Source organism: Erpetoichthys calabaricus, chromosome 15, assembly GCF_900747795.2.
Source record: "Erpetoichthys calabaricus chromosome 15, fErpCal1.3, whole genome shotgun sequence".
Lineage (NCBI taxonomy): Eukaryota > Metazoa > Chordata > Cladistia > Polypteriformes > Polypteridae > Erpetoichthys > Erpetoichthys calabaricus.
Window position 1 is genome coordinate 50850366 of NC_041408.2, and position 13151 is coordinate 50863516.

General features: G+C 41.8%; 1 protein-coding gene across 2 annotated transcripts in view; it reads left to right on the plus strand.

The window, feature by feature from the left end:
* pcnx2 (pecanex 2) overlaps positions 1-13151 on the plus strand; it is a 295416-nt gene that overhangs the window by 21094 nt on the left and 261171 nt on the right. For both annotated transcript variants that reach the window (XM_051919361.1, XM_051919362.1), the window contains 2 exons: positions 2853-2889; positions 10179-11276. In XM_051919361.1, the coding sequence (XP_051775321.1) occupies positions 2853-2889; positions 10179-11276 (1135 nt within the window). The remainder of the gene's footprint in view (positions 1-2852; positions 2890-10178; positions 11277-13151) is intronic.

Consider the following 13151-nt stretch of genomic DNA (forward strand, 5'->3'; position numbering starts at 1 on the left):
CCTCACTTCTTAACCTATCTTCCACTAATCTTTCGCATAACTTCATGCTGTGGCTCATCAATTTTATTCCCCTGTAGTTACTACAGTCGTGCACATCCCCCTTATTCTTAAATATCGGTACCAGTACACTTCTTTTCCACTCCTCAGGCATCCTCTCACTTTCCAAGATTCCATTAAACAATCTAGTTAAAAACTCCACTGCCATCTCTCCTAAACACCTCCTGCTTCTACAGGCATGTCATCTAGACCAATGGCTTTTCCATTCTTCATCCTCTTCATAGCTGTCCTTACTTCATCCTTACTAATCTGTTGCACTTCCTGATTCACTATCTCCACATCATCTAGCCTCTTCTCTCTCTCGTTCTCTTCATTCATCAGCCTCTCAAAGTACTCTTTCCATCTGCTCAATGCACTCTCCTCGCTTGTGAGTACATTGCCATCTTTATCCTTTATTACCCTAACCTGCTGCACATCTTTCCAGCTCGGTCCCTCTATCTAACCAATCGGTACAGTCAGGTCCTTTTCTCCCTCCTTAGTGTCCAACCTCTCATACAACTCATCATATGCCTTTTCTTTAGCCTTCACCACCTCTCTCTTCACCTTGTGCCTTATCTCCTTGTACTCTTGTCTACTTTCTGTATCTCTCTGACTATTCCACTTCTTTGCCATCCTCTTCCTCTGTATACTCTCCTGTACTTTCCAATTCCACCACCAGGTTTCCTTTCCCACCTTCCTCTGTCCAGATGTCACGCCAAGCTCCCTTCTTGCTGTCACTCTTACTACATCTGCTGTAGTTTCCCAACGTCATCCTACAGACCACCATCCTATGCTGCTTAACTACACTTTCCTCTGCTACTACTTTGCAGTCTTCAATCTCCTTCAGATTGACTCTTCTGAATAGGAAATAATCTACCTGTGTGCATCTTCCTCCACTCTTGTACGTAACCCTATGTTCCTCCCTCTTCTTAAAATACGTATTCACCACAGCCATGTCCATCCTTTTGGCAAAATCCACTATCCTCTGACCTTCTTCATTCCTCTCCTTGACACCATACCTACCCATCACCTCCTTGTCTCTTATGTTCACTTCACCAACATGCCCATTTAAATCCACTCCAATCACCACTTTCTTTCCCTTGGATACACTGTTCATCACGTCATCCAACTCACTCCAAAAATCTTCTTTCTCCTCCATCGCACACCCAACTTGCGGTGCATATGCACTAACAACATTCATCATCACACCTCCAATTTCTAGCTTCATAATCATTACTCTGCCTGACACTCTTGACATACTGTTCCTTCAGAATAACTCCTACCCCATTTCTCCTCCTATCCACACCATGATAGAACAATTTGAATCCACCTCCGATCCACCTGGCCTTACTCCCCTTCCATTTAGTCTCTTGCCCACACAATATATCAACCTTCCTTCTCTCCATCATATCTGCTAACTCTCTTCCCTTACCAGTCATACTGCCAACATTCAAAGTTCCTACTCTCAGTTCCACTCTCTTTACCTTCCTCCTCTTCTCCTGCCTCTGGACACGTCTCCCCCCTCTTCTTCTTCTCCTTCTCCTTCAGCCAACTGTAGCCAAATTTCCTCCAGCACCCTGTTGGCTAATAGTACTGGTGGCGGTCGTTGTTAACCTGGGCCTCGACCAATCCAGTATGGAAATTCGTATTGTTGTCCGCCTATTGATTTGATAATTTTTTTTTATTTTTAAAAGTATATCAAAATAAAAAAAAATTAACATCCAAATTTCTCGGTGTTTCCCTTACCTTTTCTTGATGATTTTTGAGTTTTGTTTAGCACTTTCTGATTCATTTAATTTAATATTTTTCTCTTTACTACCGACCCTATACGTATTTTTGACCTTTCTTCATCTTCTGACCCCGAGAATTACATTTTTTTCTGACTTGTGCTGAGTCAAAACACCATGATGTCAACCACACAACGCTTGTTAATACTGTACATAAAAGTTCCATAGGTGTTTCGTAAATAAAACAAAAACAAACAAAATGTTAGCAAAAGTTAACTTTGTCAAACCATATCTAAACACGAAAATGAAATCCTTGGGTGAAAAACACAGAAAAACTAATATAACCTTACATTAATAAAACAAAACTGAAGTCCTGATGTTTCTTTTAAGGATAAACATGAGCTTCTTCCAGCCTCCACACCAGATGTGGCTGACTTGGGCTTAGAAGTGAAACTGTTCCTATCACATCTTCTCCTTGTAATTTCATGAAGTAGGCATTTTTCCTTTTGGTGGTCCTTCTCTACAAAGAAAATGTGCTTTCACTATCCTTCCATTTTGTTAAGTAATTGTCAGCTTGATTGGGGTATCATAGAAATGGTTCCTATGAAGTGTAACCACCAGAGGGCACTTTTGTCTTCCTGGAAACACTTCCAGGTCATATAGAAACAGTGACATCTATTGACAGCCAGGGACCCCGAAAGGGCTATTCTTCTGGACTCCAATTAACAAGCACCCCAGCGGGTGTCCTGACTGGGCTGACACAAAAGGAACATTGCCTGTTGTATGGGGACTGGACCTGCCCCCAACTTCTTGCTTCCAGTGGTCCAAGCACTATTTCATTCCGGCCAGGTATGAAGTTGTTTCTTTGTTTGGCCAGCCAGCTTGCCTGTCATTCTGTTCTGGACTCCTGTCCTGGTGAAAAAACTATCCTCCTTCCCAGCCGGGATGCCTGTTCTCCTTCTACAACGGATAAGTGCTTGTGGGCAACGTAATGCATGCAATAAACCATCTGATGGACTAATTCTGCACAATGTGAACTCACACTAAACTTCCTAATTTAATTTATGTTTTTGTGCTTCATCCAAACAGCAGATGCCAAAGACAGAAGACACAAAAGACACAGAAGGTAAAAAAAATCAAACATTTTATTTATTGGCCGCTAAATTAGAATGTACCAGCAGTAGAACTTATCGTCTCTCTTTGAAGGTTTTTGTACTTTCAGTTACTGTATGTTATTTTTCCTTGAAAATCTTCACTATAATGAAATGCAGCAGACACTGGCATGCCCCGATTAAGTCACCTACAGGCCCCTGGGTAACTTAGCTCCCTAACAGAGAGTGTATTATACTTTTAACAATGCAGTGCAGGATTTTCAGCTTTGGGGGTGCAGAGAGCATGCAGAGATGTGTGTGTGTGTGGGGGGGGGGGGGTTCTCCGGGGGGTTCCCCCTCGGCCACATTCTGATGTGTGCAGACTTATTTGCTTCATTGAAAGGCTTCTTGCTGACACGGACCCCTGGACACACCTGGGCGGTAGATTTACCTGTGGACACTGGAATACATAAAAACTCATCCCTCCATCCATTTCTGTACTTTCTTAAAGGATAAGTTTGATATTTTTCAAATCAAAAGTTATTTCTTTGTTATTATGGAATACAGTAACTTGTCACAAGAACTTACATTTTAAAATGAAGCATTGTTTATCAATTTCAAAAAAGTCTGTTCTTGCAGTTTAAAAGGGGACTGAATGTGCCCGGGCTCCAAACATGAAAACAAAAGCCTTCAAACTTGCCAAATGAATTCACTTTGAGGAGGAAAACTTTTTCAATTTTAAGAAAACTAGCCTCCCATGTTTATAAGGCATCTGCATGACAACGAAAGGAAACTAGAAATAATTTTATCACAGATTTTTAATACTATCTTTCTTGAGGTAAGACTACATTTTCGGTTTGCTTGTCTGTTCAAAACAGCACGGCGGTGAAACAAAAAAGACAGCTTGAGATGGCAACAAGAAGCAAAAATTTGCTAGGTCAGGCAGGAACTAGAAACTCACCAGAGCTCAGTCCAGGTCTGCTTCTGGGTCTAAAATGAGACACCACCTTCCAGGACTGTCCTGTTTTATTGAGCCCCACCTGGAGGAGGAGAGGCCAGCTGTGGGTGCTGTGGACGGGGCCAGTTGCATTCTCAGAGCTACAGCTGAAAAATAGAGACATTAATAATAATAACAAAAGTATTTTGTCAGAGTAGAAAGCCAATACTTATCTGACAGTAGTAGAGAACACATAAGCAGCGCAGCAGAGTGGAGAAGGTGAGATGAGCGGCCATAGCAACACAGGGACAATCTAGTAGGACAGACTGACGCCACTGGAGGATTAATCCATTAGAATAAAAAAAAGTTGGAGATATTATAAAATGCACATGACAATAATTACTGAAAATTAAAGGTTCCAACATATAACCATATACAAATAACAGTGGGTAATCACAGGTGTGGCCACTTTAGTGCCACAAGCCAAGTGCGTGTGAACATCAGTTCATTTCTCCAACTGAAGCACATATAGAAGGCAGCAATCCAATATATTTAAGAAGAGAGAACATTCTCAGTTCCTAGATCTCCAGGGAGCAAGGAAAAATATTCACAAATCAGGCATCAGGCAGGAGCAGGTAATCAAAAAGAAAGTTTTGTCCAGGTGACCCACAAATAGAGGCAAATCGGTTGTCCCTGAGCCATGAACTCAGTCAAGGCAGTGATGGTGGCAGTGATGGTTTGGCTTGGCTTCACTCTACCTGGTCCTTCCAGGAGCCTCTCGAACCCGTAACCGCAGATGGTCATGTACCAAGATGAGCCAGGCCAGTGAGGACATACACATTCAGCAAGGGGTTGGTGCAAAAGTGTTTGGTGCCTTTAGTAAAATCCAAAGGGCAAACAGTGCGGTGCTTTTCCAAAAGTCCATAAATAAATAAATCAATAATCCAATAAAAAACAAAACCAAACAAACAGTCATCCTTCATGTTCCTTCTCTGCTCCCTTACAAGCCTAGCACAACTCCTTCTCTGTCTCCCCGGCTCACCCATAGCTCACGCAGCTGGCAGAGACTCCAGCAACTCTCCACCGACCCCCCATATCGGCCTCTGCCAGACCACTAGGGGGCATTTGTCCACCTGTCTTTCTTTTCGCCCCTGGCGCTCCTCAGATCCCTGAGGAGGATTCCACAATTGCACCTGCTCATCTAAAATGTCAGCGCTGCCTCCCCCTCTCTCGCTCATTGGCTAGCTGGGTGGTCCTGCTCAACCACCCGATACTGCTCTTGCTCATGGTGGTCTTTCTCTGTTATTAGTTTCTGTTCCCTGTTCAGCTCCCCTTCTCTGTCGTGCAGGCCCCTTTTACTATCCTTGTTGTCTTTCTTTCTCTGGTTTTCTCTAACTTTAACGACCGTCTCTCTTTTCTATTTCTCTGTTCTCTTCTTTTTCTTTCTCCATCATTTCTCGTCCCCCTCTGCCGTGCACCCTCCTCTAATATTGGATTGATTGGGTGCAGGTGTGGCACTCTGCCTCCTCCAAGGTGTGAACGAGGCATGTAACCAATTTGCATGTGAATGTGCAATCAGCTAAGCACCCCATTCAACCCCAGAGTGACACGTGCTAGCGCACACCCATACCCAATCAGAGCCTGTACTCTCTGGGAAGTGATTATTTATATAAAAACTGCACTTCAACACAGACTTCGTGTCACAAGACATAGTCCATAAAAGTAAATCCAAATCCAATACAAAAGGTACTGGTGCAAGGTTATTTTGTGTCCTAGGCTAAGCGTATTAGTGTGCCAACCAGTAGCTAACCTGTGTGGCTGGGTTTTTTCCCCCCTTATGATCTGTGCCCTAGGTGAATGCCTAATTAACCTTAATGGTGGCGCCAGCCCTGATTGCATCCATGAACCATACAAAGAGAAAGAGAAAGAAGTGCAAAATGTGCAAGGTTCAATGTGACTTTTAACCTCAACAGAGCCAGGAATGTGATCACCAGGTGCACTTGCATGACAGCAGATTGAGTGTAACTATACACATGGGTCCTAATATGGTGTAAAAGTGAACATCCTCATATAAAACTCTTATATATGAGGCGCATAATATGTGGGACCTTGGGGTTCTGTGAACCCTTAATAAACCCCTAAGACCACCTAAAAAATCAAAATGCAGGCCTGTTAATTTAAATCTGGAAAGTACGTTACAGTGTAATATATTTTTCACCAGTCGAATAGGCAGTTCCTAGTGGTGATTGGCAGGGACCACCCAGAAAACACAAGGCCCATAGCACAGGCTTCAATACAGATAAATACCACATTAAAAATACTGCAAATCATGAAGAGAAGAAACAGTAACACATACAAATACTTCAAAAAAATGTACAACAAAGACACAAAGGAAGCATTTGAAGGGCAGCCAATGGAAGAATCCCTGCTGAGACATGACAGCTCCTGATTTGCTAAAATTATGTAAATGTAGTCTATGTCTGAAATATGATGTGACATGGCCTTTATAGTTACAGTCATATGAAAACGTTTGGCAACCCCTCTTAATTCATTGGATTTTTGTTTATCATTGGCTGAGCTTTCAAAGTAGCAACTTCCTTTTAGTAGATGAAATGCCTTATGGAAACAGTAGTATTTCAGCAATGACATTAAGTTTATTGGATTAACAGAAAATATGCAATATACATCATAACAAAATTAGACAGGTGCATAAATTTGGGCTCCCCAACAGAGATATTACATCAATACTTAGTTGAGCCTCCTTTTGCAAATAAAACGGCCTCTAGACGCTGTCCTCCTATAGCCTTTGATGAGTGTCTGGATTCTGGATGGAGGTATTTTTGACCATTCTTCCATACAAAATCTCTCCAGTTCGGTTAAATTTGATGGCTGCCGAGCTTGGACAGCCTGCTTCAAATCATCCCATAGATTTTTGATGATATTCAAGTCAGGGGACTGTGACGGCCATTCCAAAACATTGTACTTCTCCCTCTGCATGATTGCCTTTGTAGATTTCGAACTGTGTTTTGGGTCATTGTCTTGTTGGAATATCCAACCCCTGCGTAACTTCAACTTTGTGACTGATGCTTGAACATTATCCTGAAGAATTTGTTCATATTGGGTTGAATTCATCTGACCCTCGACTTTAATAAGGGCCCCAGTCCCTGAACTAGCCACACAGCCCCACAGCATGATGGAACCTCCACCAAATTTGACAGTAGGTAGCAGGTGTGTTTCTTGGAATGCGGTGTTCTTCTCCCGCCATGCAAAGCGCTTTTTGTTATGACCAAATAACTCCATTTTTGTCTCATCAGTCCAAAGCACTTTGTTCCAAAATGAATCTGGCTTGTCAAATTAGCATTTGCATACAACAAGTGACTCTGTTTGTGGTGTGAGTGCAGAAAGGGCTTCTTTCTCATCGCCCTGCCATACAGATGTTCTTTGTGCATATTGCGCTGAATTGTAGAACGAAGTACAGATACACCATCTGCAGCAAGATGTTCTTGCAGGTCTTTGGAGGTGATCTGTGGGTTGTCTGTAACCATTCTCACAATCCTGCACATATGCCATTTCTGTATTTTTCCTGGCCTGCCAGACCTCGGTTTAACAGCAACTGTGCCTGTGGCCTTTCATTTCCTGATTACTTTCCTTACAGTTGAAACTGACAGTTTAAACCTCTGAGATAGCTATTTGTAGCCTTCCCCTAAACCAGGAGGCTGAACAATCTTTGTTTTCAGATCTTTTGAGAGTTGCTTTGAGGATCCCATGCTGTCACTCTTCAGAGAAGAGTCAAAGGGAAGCACAACTTGCAATTGACCACCTTAAATACGTTTATATCTCATGATTGGACACGCCGGTCTATGAAGTTCAAGGCTTAACGAGCTAATCCAACCAATTTGGTGTTGCAAGTAATCAGTATTGAGCAGTTACATGCATTCAAATCAGCAAAATTACAAGGGAACCCACATTTTTGTACAGCCTGTTTTTCACGTTTGGTTTAATTTCATACAACTAAATACTGCTTCACTAAAAATCTTTGTTCGGAAAACACCCCAGTACTCAGATGTTCCTAGAAAATGAAAGACACACCACTGTTATCTTTTTGGTTGAAAGTAGAGTAAATTATTATGCAGGCTGAGAGGGGTTCCCAAACTTTTTCATATGACTTTATGTATCAAAAAATACGGTGAATGTTTTAAAGAAGAAACGTTTATTGCAGTAAAAGATTTACAACTACTAGTCACCCTCAAAATACTCTCCTCCACTTTGAATGCACTTATCCCAACGCTCCTGCCACTTTGCAAAGCAGTTCTGGATGTTTTCTTTCGAGAATGTCTTTAGTTGGCTGTTGTGGCTGCCTGGATATCCTCAATGGATTGAAATCGTTTGCCTTTCATGGTCATTTTCAATTTAGGGAACAGCCAGAAGTCGCACGGTTTCAGATCTGGCAAATAAGGTGGATGCGGACACAGCGTAATGTTTTTATTTGACAGAAATTGTCATACTAGAAGGGATATGTGACAAGGAGCGTTATTATGATGAAGAATGAAACCGTTTCAACATTTTCCTTAGTTATTGATGTTGAAGGACGTCCTGATCTTTTCTCCTCTTCAACCGAGTCAGATCCATTACGAAATTGATCAAACCACTTGTAAACAGTCTTAATTGTCGGTGCAGTGTCACCATAAACCCATTTTAACATCGGATGGGTTTCCTGAGCTTTTTGCAATTTGAAACAAAATTTCATGTTAATGTGTTGCTCGATATCCATTAATAACGACATACTTGAAAAACACACTTGAACTCAACAGTGGCTCACAAACGACTGACAGTACCAAACAAGTTGAAACTTGTCACAAATTAGGTTCTAGGATGGACCTGTCAGAACCTGCTTTGAATTGTTTTGCATTGCTCTTGGATGGGGCTCTGCATCAACATTCACCGTACTTTTTGATCACACCTCGTACTCTGTTTTAGAAGTTCAAGATCTTTTGCTTTGGCTGGTATCTATTGATTAACATTTCATTTGTTGTAATTCCTTGTTTTCTAAATCATTACAAGTTTGGTCTATTATTAGCCTTTTTTATTAATCTCATTGGTATCGTTTGCCGATTGATTGTCCAATGAACGCTATTTAACATACATTTGTGGTTTTCAGTTTATTCATCACATTATTAAGACATCATTTTCAGTGATGACTTGCACTTGTCGTTATTAATATCGCTACTTAAGATGGGGTTTGAAATGAATAGAAGGCCTTATGCCAGGAAAATCTGATCAAATTTGTTCATGAAGAGTTCTTTGTGTGATAAGGGGTCTGTGGCGAAGCACGATTTTAAGGATTAATCGAGAACTCCGCACCTTGCAGGTTCCCAAGGTTGCGACGTGTGGTTTCTTGGCCAATCGCGCATTCATATGCGAAAGGAAACGGGTCAATCAGGTGTGTACATTCACACTTTAGAACAGGTGGAGGACAGCACTTGCACCCAATACTATACTAGGACTATAAATGGCGCAATTGAATGTAAAAAAAAGAAAGGCAGGCAGGCAAAGGAAGGAAGGAAGCAAGCAAGGAAGAAAAGAAGGACCAAATGAACGAACAAATGGTCAGTCAGATACAGACAGCAACAGGTGAAAAAGGAGACAAGCAATCAGGCCCGGTGAGCAGAGCAATGCAAAGGGGCTGGCACTCCATGCAGTGTCCCCATTGACCCGTGTAGGAACAGCAAACGAACCTTCCAGGCATCCAGGTAGCGCCACGCTGGCTGTGTGTCTCGGATGATGCTCGTCAAGGGATGTGGGTTGGGAGTCAGGAGATGTATCAACCTGCAGATCCACAGCAACATACATCACTGCAGGTCTACGGCAGCAGTTTCAGGGCCGGAAGGGACATCCCGCATGTGTAGACCTTTAGTTTTGTAATAAACATTGATGGGTCATCACAAATAAAATTGATTGACATGCTAACCACACCAAACCCTAACCTTAACAAAACAAACCCCTAACCCTTAACCATTTATCCTATATGCTAACCATACTAACCCCTAACCTTAACTTATGTCCTACAACTGCTGGTATAGACCTGCGCTGACGTATGGTGCTTTGGCTCTGCAGTGGATTTTACTGGTCAGGAGAGCTGGTTATAGTGGTCGGTGTCTCGGCTAGTGCTGAGGGGCTGTCAGAGGAGTCAATATGGTTTTACCTGGAATTAAGTGACTGTTTCATCTGGATTTGAGAAATGTTTTTTATCATCAAAATTACTCTGGATTTTCTCAATTATTTATTGATGCACAGCACTTTTTGCACACTTTTTGTTTGTTTGCACACTGTCACACTTTCAATGGTAGTAGTACAGCAATTAAATATCCCACTTTCATCTTCTTGCAGGAAATGGTGAAATTTCATTTCAAGGAAATACGCTAAGCAAAGCAGTTGAAATGGAACCAGATGTGCAGAACATGGTGAGCAAGACTGTCTTGGACAATGCGTTGGAGGACTGTGAAGGTTGCTGCCCTGAATGTAACTCTCAGGTAGACGGCAAACTAACCGACAAAGAAAAGCCTTGTCCTACCAAGGGTGACAATGACACTGAGGAGTTGAAGTTGATCCCAAAATATGAATATGATTCAAATAATAACTCGGTTGAGCCAAGTCAAGGTTTACAGGAAAACAAACTTGATGACCATTATTGTTCAGATGAAAGTTTGGTTGTATTTATGGACAACGCACAGGCATCGAATCAACTCTGTAATGGTGATACTGTGAAAATCATCATCACAGTAAGTGGTGATACCCAAACGTCTGGGGAAGTGGAAGAGACAGTTAGGCAAAATGATTTGAACTCTGCTCATATTGAGCTCAAGGAAGACTCTGATGACTGTTTCATTAAGATACCAGCAATCACTCTGGAATTGTCTGACGATGATGGCATTGCCAGCCCTTTGTCTTTTGCAAGATCAAGTCTTCAGTTGCCTTCACCTGATCCAAGTCCATGCAAGGATGGTGTGAGTTCTGACTCAGCTGTCCATGATTGTAAAGACTCGGATTCTATTGAGCATGTTAACATTCATGAACGCGATACATCAATGGAAATTGAAGATAATGCTCCTCATCCTGGTAGCAAGTGTGACTCCCCAGAAAGTCCTAATCAAAACCCTGAAGGCCTATTGCAGATTCCTAATCCGTTCAAAGAAGGGAATGGGAATAGACAAAGGAGTGGGATGCCCAGCACAAAAACGCACGTGCGAGGACTTAGCGTGGACAGCGGTACGGATGCTGTTTTAGCTGTAGAATATTCTCAGGGTAAATTGCAGACCTTGACGTCATCCAAGTCAGACCTAGAAGCCAAGGAAGGACAAATCCCTAATGAATCCAATTTTGTGGAGTTTGTGTCCCTTCTGGAGTCAATTAATAGTTCCAAAAGCAATATAGGCCACCAAACAGATGTTCTGAATGAAAACACCCAAAAGTCAAGCCCAAGGACTGGTGAGTCAATGTCCAAATTTCACAATATTTACTTTGGTTATTTGATAAAGTGGATTCAGAAAGGATTCAGACCCCTTCCCTTTTTTACACATTTTGTTTTGTAGTAACTTGTGCTAAAATCATTTAATTTCATTTTTTCCTCATCAAACAACACTCAGTACCACAGAATGGTAAAGGGAAAACAGGATTTTAAAATTTTTTTTGCAAATTTTTTAAAAGTCTTGCAAACAGCCCTTTACTCAATAGTTCATTGAAGCCCCTTTGTCTGCGATTCCAACCTTGAGTCTCCTTGGGTCTAACTTGACAAGCTTTACACACCTGGATTTGAGGATTTTTTGCCATTTTTTCTGCAGATCCTCTCTGGCTCGGTCAGGTTGGATGGAGACTGTTGATGGACAGCTATTGTGAGGTCTCTCCAGACATGTTCGATTTGGTTCAAGTCCTGGCTTGGCTGGCCCACTCAAGGGCGTTCCCAGGGTGGTCCCTAAGCCACTCCTGTGTTGTGTTTGCATTGTGCTTAGGGTCATTGTCCTGTTGGAAGGTAAACCTTTGGTTCAGAACACTCTGGAGTAGCTTCACTCTGGCTTTCCTTTCAACCCTATATAGTCTCCCAGTCCCTTCACCTGAAAAAACAACCCCATAGCATGATGCTGCACCACCGGTTTTTGCAGATGGAATGATATGGCACAGGTGATGAGCAGTACCCTCATTCCTCCTGACATGATGCTAATCTTTGTTCCATCAGAGAAGAAAATCGTGTTTCTCACGGTCTGAGTTCTATAAGCATCTTTTGACAAACTACAAGTGGACTTCCATTTGTCTTTTCATGAGGAGTGCTGCAGTGGTGGTTGTTCTTCTGGAAGTTTTTCCCATCTTCACACAGGTTCTGAGTACAATGACGACTGATTGAGGTCATTTATGTTAGGTAGAATACCTAGAGGGGGCTGGGCGGTCTCGTGGCCTGGAACCCCTGCAGATTTTATTTTTTTCTCCAGCCGTCTGAGTTATTTTTTGTTTTTTCTGTCCTCCCTGGCCATTGGACCTTACTTTTATTCTATGTTAATTAGTTTTCCCTAATTTTAATTCTTATTTATTTTGCCTTTTTTCTCTTTCTTCATCATGTAAAGCACTTTGAGCTACATTGTTTGTATGAAAATGTGCTATATAAATAAATGTTGTTGTTGTTGTTGTTGAGGATCCCCTTCAGAATGACTTTAGGGTTCCTGGTCCCCTCTCCTGCCAAGGCCTTACTCCTATAACTGCTCAGTGTGGTCAGATGGCCAACTCGAGGAAGAATCATGGTTGTTCCAAACATCTTCCATTTGAGAATTATGAAGGCTGTGATGCTTTTGAGAGCCTTCCATGCTGCAGGAATTTATTTCTAGAGCTCTGAAGGCAATTGCTTTGACCTCATGGCTTGGGTTTTGCTCAGCCATGGGACCTTCAATAGACATATATCTGTGTGTCTTTCCTAGTTGGATCCATTCAATTGAATAGACCACAGGTGGACAACAAACAAGGTGAAGAAACATCTCTGCGATGATCAATAGAAGGAGACGCAACTGAGCCAAACGTCTAGTGACATAGCAGTGGGTCTAAATACTCGTGTCATGGTGATATTTCAGTTTTTGATTTTTAATAAATTTGTACACAATTCTAAAATTCAGCTTTCACTTCGTGATCTTGAAAACGTCTCAGTGGTGATCATTAGAATGGGATGCACCTGAGGCAAATTTCAAATGTCGTCGTAAAAGTGCTTAATACATGTGTCAATGTGCCATTTCAGTTTTTAAAAAAAAAAATTATATTTCATAAATCGAGGTCTTTTTGACGAAGCGGAAAGAATGATTTAAAATTATTTTAGCACAAGGTTGC